General features: G+C 34.0%; 2 protein-coding genes across 5 annotated transcripts; one reads left to right on the top strand and one right to left on the bottom strand.

Moving 5' to 3' along the window:
* LOC148194118 (myb family transcription factor RLI1-like) lies at positions 1 to 3,753 on the top strand. Of its 4 annotated transcripts, XM_088096032.1 has the most exons (7): positions 6 to 544; positions 672 to 1,359; positions 1,443 to 1,659; positions 1,911 to 2,027; positions 2,383 to 2,434; positions 2,566 to 2,635; positions 3,284 to 3,753. In XM_088096032.1, exons 2-7 carry the CDS (start codon positions 748 to 750, stop codon positions 3,491 to 3,493), a joined length of 1,278 nt encoding a protein of 425 aa, XP_087952158.1. In that variant the 5' UTR covers positions 6 to 544; positions 672 to 747; the 3' UTR covers positions 3,494 to 3,753. The 4 variants fall into 4 exon arrangements, with proteins under 4 accessions (XP_087952160.1, XP_087952159.1, XP_087952158.1 ...); XM_088096034.1 differs by having other exon boundaries at positions 1 to 1,359; positions 1,479 to 1,527; XM_088096033.1 differs by having other exon boundaries at positions 3 to 1,359; positions 1,443 to 1,527.
* Positions 3,754 to 8,563: 4,810 nt separating this feature from the next.
* LOC148194117 (uncharacterized) lies at positions 8,564 to 10,797 on the bottom strand. The gene is made up of 2 exons (XM_088097116.1): positions 9,859 to 10,797; positions 8,564 to 8,581 (listed from the first exon to the last, which is right to left on the bottom strand). The coding sequence occupies exons 1-2, from the start codon at positions 10,795 to 10,797 to the stop codon at positions 8,564 to 8,566; spliced, it is 957 nt and encodes a 318-aa protein (XP_087953242.1).
* Positions 10,798 to 11,765: the final 968 nt, after the last annotated feature.

Here is an 11,765-nt window from a genome sequence, read left to right as displayed (position 1 = left end):
TTATGCCAGTATCTTTATCTAACATTTTATTATCACACTATAGATGCCAATAACAATATTCTACAATTTCAAGATCTTAAACTATTTAGTAATAGTTTGGGGCGGTTTTAAACCTCTGTTTGTGACTTGTTCAAGTTCGGTTGCTTTTAGCTTTCATCTTTCTTCTGATTCTCTTGCCTTTTCTTTTATATTCACTTCAAGACAACATTAGACAAAACTATTTTATTTGCTTATCGAGCTGTGTTGTTTTCTGTGTTATGTACTTCGGTTGTGTCAACAGAGAATAGACCAACAGGTGGAGTTAGGCTGTTTCAACTTAACAAGTAATTTGGATTTGAAGTCTTGGTTGTGTAACAGTTAAAAAAGTTTGTCATATATAACACTTTGGTTCAAACAAAATTGCTTTCTGTAGAGGATTTTGCAGTCTCAAAACAAAACAAAGAAATAACAAATAATGACCTTGCATGGTAGCATTTGGACAAATTAGATTCAAATCTTATTCCTGAAGCCTTCAGGAATATAAGACAGCACTTTATGCCATAAGGTTAGAATTTAGCCTAACCATTCTTACCTTTTCCAATCTTCTTGTTCATTTTCTGGTTCTTCTTTTCTTCTTCCCTTCACCATTCCCTTAATAAGGATCAACTTTCTCTTCATGCATGCTACTTCAGAAATTTGATCTGTTACTGAGAAACTCTTCTTGCCATCTTTGTTCAAATCTTGTGGGAACGTTTGGAGTGTCTATAAATGAACGAGTACAGGATTGATTGTGTTGGACGGATTCAACAAAGCTATGGTCTAAATGGGGATTTGAGTTCAGAGTTTGGCAATTGTTCTAGTCAATGTTTTGATATAATACAGGCTTCACATATGGGAACTTGCAATCAGCCACTTGCTATGGCCAGTGGTGGATTTGAAGAGGAACCACACATAGGCCAAACCAAATCATCTAGCAGCATTATAAGCCGTTTTGAATCACCAGCTTCAGCCTTTTATGCAACAGAAATCTGCATGGGATTCCCACAATATGATAGACTAGTTGGTAACCCCTCTTTGATATCTCAGTTCTCTAAGATCAGTGATGCGGAATTCCCTTTGTATCAATCTCCAAGGCAAAACCATTTCTTGGCTTCATTGGCAAACCAACCTGCCCCTAACTTTGAGTTGTCAAATCCCTTGCAAGCAATGCTCTTATCCCATGTGAATAGCGATCAATGTGTTAGATCTCCTGAAAAGTCTAATAAAATCTCATCTGGGAATTTCCCTGGCAGCAGTTTTCTTCCAATTGAACAACCCAAGTTGTTCATTGATGATGCTTCAAGCCCTTCGGTTCCTTGTATAGGAAATCAGGATCAAAGAGTAAGTTTGTTGCCATCTCCATCTTTAGTTTTCTCTGTTGTTCATATGGCTTATGTTGTTATTGCTTCTTTTCTACCCTGAAGGATTGTTGTGGCTCATACAATTTACCTGCTGCACAGATTAGCTTCTCTTCTCAGCAAGAGATGCTGTCACCAACACTCTCAGCAGGTAGTTTGCTAACTTCTTCTGGAAACTCTTCTTCAAATGGACCAGTAGTCTCAAGTAAAACAAGAATAAGATGGACTCAGGAACTTCATGAGAAGTTTGTTGAGTGTGTGAATCGCCTTGGAGGTGCTGAGAGTAAGGGCTTGTATTGGTTCCCTTTTATTTTGAAAACTGTTTTCTAAAGTAGTTTCATACTTTTTGTTTGTTTTCATCTTGTTCAACTTCATCCATTTCATCATCTTCCAGCATTAAGAGTAACCTTGTTTAGTTGCATTTTGAGAACTAGACAGTTTCTGAAAATAGAAACCAGACATAAACTAATTAACTTGCTGAATTTTTCTCTGCATATTCAACATCTGATAGTCTTCTTGTCTACTTCATTGTAGAAGCAACGCCAAAAGCTATATTAAGGCTGATGGAATCAGATGGATTGACCATTTTCCATGTCAAAAGTCATCTGCAGAAATATAGAATTGCCAAATACATGCCACAATCAACTCAAGGTAATTTATTGGCACTGTTTCAGTGTAGTTTCTACATCATGCCAAATATATTTTGCTGCTCAAATGTTGAGATTGTTATGTCACTCATTTTTTATTGAATATGCTCAAGTTACAGGAGGTTGAAACTACTAAAAACCCTATATTTTTTTTCATGTATGACAGAAACCTTGAATTATTAAATGTCAAATTGATTTTATTTCTCAGCTGGATGATAATGATACATGAAATCGCCAAAACTATTGAATAAATGCTGTTGTGAACATGACCTCCACTGCTTTATTATTCTCCTGTGATTCATGATCTTCAATGCCCTTATGGTTATTATTGATTTTCAGACTACTTTATCATGTTTCAGGGAAATCTGAGAAAAGAACCAATGTAGAGAATGTGCATCTTGATGCCAAAACGTAACTCTACTTCTTTTGCCTAAGCCCCTGTTACCATTCCACAGTTCAAATAGTTCCATTCATGGTTATTTTAATATTTTCATTAGATGATGTGACTCTAATCAACTGAGTTTCTTGTTCTTCATCGTCAGTGGCCTGCAAATTAGAGAGGCTCTTCAGTTGCAGCTAGATGTTCAGAGGCGCCTTCATGAACAACTAGAGGTATATCATTTACTTTTTGGCTACTGTATCTCCATGCTCTCCTAACCTTACAGCTTCATACTTGCTACTTCATGCTTATGTCTTAAATGACGTCATGGGAATATTAATCACACATTAATTGCTGTATCTAATTACATTAATTATTTTTAGAAGTTGGATACTGATCAGAGATAAGTTTACAATATAGAAAAAATAGATACACCTTATAAAGGGTATAAAGGGTTAAGAGGTGAACTTTAAGCCTAACTCACCCCACAAAATCAGTTTGTAAGTGAGGTTTGCACTCAGTTATATATTATGAATTGACTTTATATCTAGTCGATGTGGAACTTTCAACACAAAATAGTTTCGTAAAATTGAGTTAGACTTAAAATTCATTTTTTAACATAGTATCAGAATTATAAGTGAGAGTCTCTCCTAACAAAATTTGATGTTTATTGAGTTTATTGTTTTATTCACGAGTTGAGTTAAGCTTAAAGTCTTTATTTTAACGTTTATTCTTAATTTGTATGTGAAATGAAGTTGGTCAAATTTGCATACTTGCTTAACCAAGTGCGACGGGTGGAAAAGCCCAAAGTTATGAAAATCAGAACTGCTTGGCAATGTTCTGAGTTAAAATTTTCTTTCAATTTACTTCACTGTTTCCAGATTCAGAGAAAACTACAGTTAAGGATTGAGGAACAAGGTAAGCAGCTGAAAATGATGTTTGACCAACAGCAGAAGACAAGTGACAGCAACTTGAGTACTCTGAATTTGGGCAATACAACTAATAATGATAGACCTATTAGTTCTAAAGATGTTCAGGTTTCAGTTTCCGAAGGGTCTAAAAGATTACTTATTCCTTCCAACATAACTTAGATCTGCAATCTCATATGTTCATAGCTCTATTCATAAGCAATTAATTTTAGGAACAGTGTTCCAACAAATCATACTTGTAAGAGAGTCAAACCACACCATACAATTTCATTTTGGTAAGAAAAGCACTTTTGTTATCCTTCAAGTGCAAACTTAATAAATTTGTCCATATAAGATGAGTGTGCTACTTGTATATTACTTCAAAAAACATCATAATTTGCTCATTGCAATTTTCATAAATATAGCCTTTTTGTTTCAGTTCAGCAGAGTCTTCTTGTATTTCCTTTACCTTCAGGATTTGCAGTCAACAGAAAAAAAAAATGCAAATTTACTTTTTACATAATTCATGGTATAACAATCCCTTATGTAACATATCTATATTTTGTTCTCCTCTTTCTCACTTGGTAAATCCAATAATTGCTTAAAAGTTGAGATAAAAACAAATTAAATACACCTTTTTCAATTTTATAAGATATATTTAAAAATAAAACTGTAAAAGAATTTAAAACTTCATAACGAATAATATCTTGAATGAAGTTTCAAACTTTTAGAATTTTCTTATAATATAGTATTGGTAAACAAGTTAAGTTATATTTTTATGATTCAAAATTAAAAACGTATTAAGAAAATTATTAGAGTAAAAGTAAAAATTCTAACAGAAAAGTTGCTTGAAAAAAAATGATTCAATTAAAAAGAATCGACTGTTAAATAGTAAAATTATGTGGAAAAAGACTACAGACTTTTACATTACAAAATAATAGTTTTTGTTTTACAGAAAAATTATCAACTTCATCACGAACTAAAATATATGGCTTTTTCTGTAAGCAACTTTTTTTTTAATAAAATAGTTGGAAATTACAAATATGAGCTGTGTCAAACATGTTTTGAAAATAATTTTAGATTATTTTGCACGTCTGTGTCAAATTCTGATAGTATTTTTCAATTTAATTATTTGATGGAAAAAGTTTGAGTCCTCGTGTTTCATCCTGTGCCATTTTGTGAAGAACTTTGGGAGAAAACTTTTTGTTTCTGTGAACAAAAATTATGGAATTATAAAAGAGAGCATCATATTTGAAAAAGAGCAGAATATTTGTGCCTTATTTTATCCAATCAAGCTATGGGACCCTCTTTCCTTTCTATCTATTTTTTTGTTAATTAATTATCAAAATGTATGATAAAAACACGTCTCTTACTCTAGCCACTGTTCAAGCATATTCATGCAAAGTCAAACAAGAGTGGCATAAATGGATAGCCATCAAAAGAAAAATATAATAAAAAAACTAAATTTTGTCTCGTTATCGTGTATGTGAACTAGTTCTACCATATTTGCACTTGATTCTATGATAAATAATTTGTTATGTAATCATCTACAATACTGATAATTCGTGATAATTCGTAAGAGTGAGAGAAATGAAAGATAAAAGGTTGACAGAAACGAAGAAGATGAGTAAGGGTTTGGGGATTTTTTGTTTTTTTAGTTTTGATAATGAAATTATTCAAATATCCTTAACCTTAAAACTTAGAATCCATATTTTGGTCTATTAAAATCCGGTACACATCGCTAAAATGTTCCAACTGAAAAATAGACGTACACACGTTAGCAAACCCACACATATATATATTAGGAATGAGTTTTAGAAACAAGAGATATGTAAAAGTTATATATAATATGGAAAAACTTGTTATTTCAATTTTATACACGTATTTTTTTTATTATTGAAAAAAATGTAACAAAATATTAAATATTTACAATATTTCAATATTTGAACATTTACAATATATACTTGTTAATTTTTTATTGATGATCATTGTAATAAAATTAAATATTTAAGTTTTTTTATAAAATTTTGGATAGCATATATTCTTATTTGTAACAGAGATGTTTCCACAATATTTTATCTTTTTTTTTATCTTATTGTCTGAAATGTTCAATTCTTACTTTTAGATCTAACTTGAGGTGAAATATCTGTAAATACTCTAATATTCAAGTATATAATATATTAAATATATGTATTATCGAGAAGTAACAATTTTCCTGGTAATTGACTCTATTTATATACCTTTTTCATAGGTCGTTGCGTGAATGGTCTCCACTCAAACATGTTGTCTTTATTTTAGAAAGGATAATGATATTTTGATAACATTTTTTAACATTTTAATAACATCATCTATTTGTCATTCTGAGATTGATCCATGTTAGTATTTATGATTATTATTATTAATTGTGAAGTAATTTTGGACCAATCACATAATGACACGTAAGTGATGTTAAAATATTGTCAAAAAATGTTGTCAAAGTATCATTATCCTTTTAGAATTGTATAATACATGGACATCACCTAAAATTTTGTATCATATTATTAGCCATAAATCCAAGTCTCGCAATGATGTTGGTTATATAGCATGATATTGTTGTAGAAGCTAACAATAAAGAATAAAGATCACGAACAAAATACTTCCTGAGGCGTGTAGATCACTGTCCTTAAGGACTTATCCGCGGTGTATTGCACAAGCCCCCAGGATACAACAGGAACTTCTTAGAATTTCTGAGGATCTCAGAACTAGCAATGATCTCTTAAAAAGAGAATAAATAAATCCAGAATATTTTTAGGAAAAGAGAGAGAGAATGAAACTAGGAGAAAAGAGAAAGACAGAAGAATGATTCTGATCATATCTTCTGAATGAAAGAAAAGCTCTATTTATAGAGCCTATGATGGAACTAACCCTCCTTAGCTTGAGGAGTACTTCACGTAAAAAGTGGCACCAAACCTTAAAATTAAAGCACAAAATCGGTGGTTGTGGAGAGAGAAAAGCAACGTTGGAAACAAACATGAACGTTGCACACCAAAAGTGACGTTGGCTGTGTGCATAGGAAAATATCTCTAAGGCAAAGACTTACGGTCCAATCTCAACTTCCTCCGCAAGTGATGGCACATATCTTTGCAATATTTTATTAATAAATAATAACAATCCCCCACATATTGCAAAAGATAAGAAATAATGATTGAAAGAAAGAAAGAAGAAAAAATCCTGGGTTTTATACGATGTAATGCATCAGAGCTGGTATAGCAAGCTATATGAACCAGTCCTAGAAAGAAAAACTTAACACACAGTATAGTTGGTATAGCAAGCTATATGAACCAAAGATACTTGAGTGTGTTAGAGGTTTATTAATCACAGTACACCCCCACAATCCTTGTTGTTATCGTTGTGATGCGCTTACTAGGCCATGCGCTTGCCCGGTATTCATGAGTGCTCTAGAGATCATGCCAAGATCTCATGCAAGCGGCCCCACTTGACACTCATATAGGTGATTTCATCAAGTGTATGCTGCAAGTCATACACCACCCATAAGGGATATGAAGATCATTAAAAACTTTGTTTAATTACAAAGTTTAACCTCTCAATTATGTAGTCTCTAGCACTTTCACACACACACCATAGGAATGGACATATTTGATTTGAAATCAAATTAGTGCTATCAGAACTAACAAATGACTTGTTTTTACCCATATGAACCTTATTCATGGGATCTCCAATCACAAAGGTTGGGTTACCATCACTTGTTTGTTTGCTAATGGCTTAAGTCTCATTCCCCTCGATGTTTCTAAGATCATATTTCTTCCCAAGGGTTTTGTCAGAGGATCTGCTAGATTCCGTTCTGACTTCACATAGTCAATGGAAATAGTTTCACTCTTTAGCAGCTGCTTCACCAAATTATGTCTCAATTGAATATGTCTATTCTTTCCATTGTAATTCTTGTTTTTAGCTATAGCTATTGTCGATTGACAATCACAGTATATTGACACCGATGGGGTTGGTTTCATTCCTAGTGGAATGTTTGCTAAGAAGTTTTTCAACCACTCAACCTCACTACCAGTCATCTCAAGAGCGACAAACTCAGATTCCATTGTTGATCTTGAGATAATAGTTTGTCTGGCTGATCTCCATGTAATCGCACCACTCCCAAGAGTGAATACATAACCACTAGTGGATTTTGTCTCATCTGAATCAAAGATCCAGTTAGCATCACTATACCCTTCTAGTACAGCGGGAAATCCACTATATTCAATGGCATAATCCATTGAACCTCTCAAGTATCTCATAAGCCTAGAAAGGGCATCCCAATGTTCTTGATTTGGACATTGAGTGTACCTACTCAGTCTACATACTGCATAAGCAATATCAGGTTTAGAAAAGCTCATCAAGTGTAGTAAGCTCCCAATTATCTGGGCATATTGAGGCTGAGATAATGATTCTCCTCTATTTTTCATTAATTTAGAGTTAGCATCATAAGGGGTACTCATGGGTTTGAAATCATAATACCCAAACTTCTTAAGAAGTTTCTCAATGTATTGTTCTTGGGATAGTAATATACTATCTCTCTTCCTTATGATTTTAACACCTAAAATTACATTGGCTTCACCCATGTCTTTCATTTCAAAGTTCGATCCTAGAAATAATTTAGTTCTAGTAACAACCTCATTGCATGTACCAAAAATTAACATGTCATCCACATACAAACATATAATGATACAATCACAATTTTCAAATTTAGAGTACACACATTTATCAGCATCATTAGGTGAAAAACCATCACATAACAATACATTATCTAGTTTTTCATGCCACTGTTTTGGTGCTTGTTTCAACCCATACAAAGATTTTAAAAGTTTACAAACTTTATTCTCTTGACCAGGTACTACACACCCTTCAGGTTGAGTCATATAAATTTCCTACTCTAAATCACCATTCAGAAAGGCAGTTTTAACATCCATTTGGTGTATCACTAGCTTATGGATTGCTGCTAAGGCTAACAACACTCGAATAGAGGAAATCCTAGTCACAGGGGCAAAAGTATCAAAGTAATCTATGTTGGGTTTTTGAGTAAAACCTTTTGCTACTAATCTTGCCTTATACTTCTCTATAGATCCATCAGGATGATACTTTTTCTTAAAGATCCACTTACAACCAATGGGTTTTGCTCCTTTAGGCAAATCTACTAAGGTCCAAGTATTATTTTTCTGAATTGATTCAATTTCAGTCTTAATGGCTTTATCCCACTGTTTTACATCAGGAGCACAATGGCTTCTACAAAGTTACATGGATCATTATCAACTAGATAGGTATAGAAATCATTACCAAATGAAGTTTCCTTCCTCTGTCTTTTACTTCTTCTTAATTCCTCACACATGGCGTCACTATTATTATTATTTTCTATAGGTTGAGACGTCTCACTAACCTTTAAAGGAAAAACATGTTCAAAAAACTCAGCATTTTTCGTCTCCATTATAGAATTTCTTTCAAGTGTATCACTTTTAAGAACTAGAAACCTATAGGCAGCACTATGTTCAGCATAGCCTAAGAACATACAATCAGAGGTTTTAGAGCCTATTTTCCTTTTCTAAGGATCGGGTAACATCACCTTAGCTAGGCACCCCCACACTCTTAAATATTTAAGGTTAGGTTGATAACCTTTCCACAGCTCATACGGAGTTTTACCAGTTTTCTTATGAGGTATTCTATTTTGTAAAAAACACGCAGTAAGCAAGGCTTCTCCCCAAAGGTTATCAGGTGCACTAGAACTAATAAGCATAGCATTCATCATCTCCTTAAGAGTTCTATTCTTTCTCTCAGCTACTCCATTAGACTCAGGTGAATATGGTGGAGTTACCTCATGGATGATACCTTCTTTAACACAATAGTCATTAAATAACACATACTCATCACCTCTATCTGATCTAATCCTCTAATTTTCTTATTTAATTGATTTTCTACTTCTGCTTTATAGGTAAGAAACACATCAAAGGCTTCATCTTTATGTCTGATTAAGTAAACTTTGGTGTATCTAGAATAATCATCTATAAAGGTCACAAAATAATTTTTACCTCCTCTAGACATTGTTTGTTTCAAATCAGCTAAATCAGTATGAATTAACCCTAACAATTCAGTTTGGCGTTCTACAAAGAAACATGTTTTTTTTGTTATTTTAGATTCTACACATATATCACACTTACTACTCTGTTTATCATGCATATTAATTAATCCTAGTCGTTGTAATTTCATAACATAGGAAGAATTCAAATGTCCTAATCTAGCATGCCATATATCATATGAGTCAATAAATAAGCAGAAGAAGATGATTCATTAATATTTTCAGAAATGTTAAGTACAAAGAGACCCTGATCACAATATCCCTTCCCCACAAAAACATTATTTTTTGTCATTACAATCTTGTCAGACTCGAATGACACTTTAACCCCCACTTTTCCCAGCAGTGCTACAGAGATTAAATTAACTCTGATTGATGGCACATGTAGCACATCACTCAAGGCCAGAGTCTTTCTAGATGTGAGTTTGAGAAGAACTTTCCCTTTTTCCAGAACAGGAGTGGTCCTGGAATCACCGAGGTAGACGGGTTCTTCTCCATCCCCTACACTAGTGTAAGAGGTAAAGGCACTTCTGTTTGCACATATATGCCTAGTAGCACCAGAGTCTACCACCCACTTGCTCACATTTGTCATCAGATTTACTTGAGAAACGACCGCAGCAATAATGTCATCTCCTTCGACTATATTAGCCTTAGGAGGATTGTCGTTTCTTACTCTGCGCCTGCACTGCGGTGCATGATGGCCCGGCTTCCCACATACGAAGCAATTTCCTTTCTTCTTAAAGGTGGGGTTAGATGTGTTGAGGCGAAATTTTTGAAAATTATTTTTCTTATTGTGATCAGGTTTGTGTTCGTACCTTTTTGGAGCAGGTTTGTCTTCTACCATGTTTGCTTTTGCAGACAATGCTTTGGCCCTCACAACAGCACAGTCTTTCCTGTTGGTATCTTCAATAATTATGTGAGTGATCAGCTCTGAAAGTGACATTTGCTTGTGCCTGTGTTTTAGTTGTTGCTTGTAATCAGTCCAGGAAGGCGGCAGTTTCTCTATCAGAAGCTCTGAAACAGACTCATCTGGAAGAAGAACGTTCTCCACTTTGATATCTTCGAGTAGCTTGTGGTACTCATTAATTTGCAACTTTATGTCCTTATATTCAACCATTTCCCAACGATAGTAATTCCCAATGATGAATCTTTTCCTGACTATATCTTCAGCAGTGTATTTGAGAATCAACGAATCCCAAATTTCTTTCGCTTCCTTATAGGAACAATATACATCGAATAAATCGTTAGAGAGTGCACTAAGTAAAGTATGACGGCATACCTTGTTTGCATGAACCCAGTCTTCAACTTGTTTTGAATTTGGAGGGAGAGTGGAGTCGGGTTTTGAAGAAGAAAGGGCAAAAGCGACTCCATACATGTCTAAGAGGGTTGACACGCGTTCTTGCCAACGCCGGAAATTCTGACCAAAGAAGACTTCAATTTTTGATACATTCGGGAAAGGTTTCGCGAAGACCGTCTGAGTTCTGGAAACAATATTCTGATTCTCCGGGATTGAGTTGTTGTTGTTGTCAGCCATAAGTCCTTAAGATTGTTGTAGAAGCTGACAATAAAGAATAAAGATCACGAACAAAATACTTCCTAAGGCGTGTAGATCACTGTCCTTAAGGACTTATCCGCGGTGTATTGCGCAAGCCCCCAGGATACAACAGGAACTTCTCAGAATTTCTGAAGATCTCAGAACTGGCAAGGATCTCTTAAAAAGAGAATAAATAAATCCATAATATTTTTAGGAAAAGAGAGAGAGAATGAAACTAGGAGAAAAGAGAAAGAGAGAAGAATGATTCTGATCATATCTTCTGAATGAAAGAAAAGCTCTATTTATAGAGCCTATGATGGAACTAACCCTCCTTAGCTTGAGGAGTACTTCACGTAAAAAGTGGCACCAAACCTTAAAATTAAAGTACAAAATCGGTGGTTGTGGAGAGAGAAAAGCAACGTTGGAAACAAACATGAACGTTGCACACCAAAAGTGACGTTGGCTGCGAGCATATAGGAAAATATCTCTAAGACAAAGACTTGCGGTCCAATCTCAACTTCCTCCGCAAGTGATGACACGTATCTTTGTAATATTTTATTAATAAATAATAATAGATATGATCCCAACTATAATGCCAATTATATACTCTAGATTAACCTTTAGACTGTCATTGCACTTCATATTGCATGAAGAATCTTATGCCGAGATAATGCCTACACAATATCATGGAGATAATACACTTTGTAAAAGAAAATTTTCTTTCTTTATCTAACGTTCGACTATGACATGTCCTACCACAAAACAAAACATATATTGATTATTAAAGCATATATTTATTATATTCAATG

The sequence above is a fragment of the Vigna umbellata genome, chromosome 8 (assembly GCF_029865625.1).
Source record: "Vigna umbellata cultivar VRB3 chromosome 8, Vumbellata_1.0, whole genome shotgun sequence".
NCBI lineage: Eukaryota > Viridiplantae > Streptophyta > Magnoliopsida > Fabales > Fabaceae > Vigna > Vigna umbellata.
This window is presented reverse-complemented; position numbering and strand designations above follow the sequence as displayed.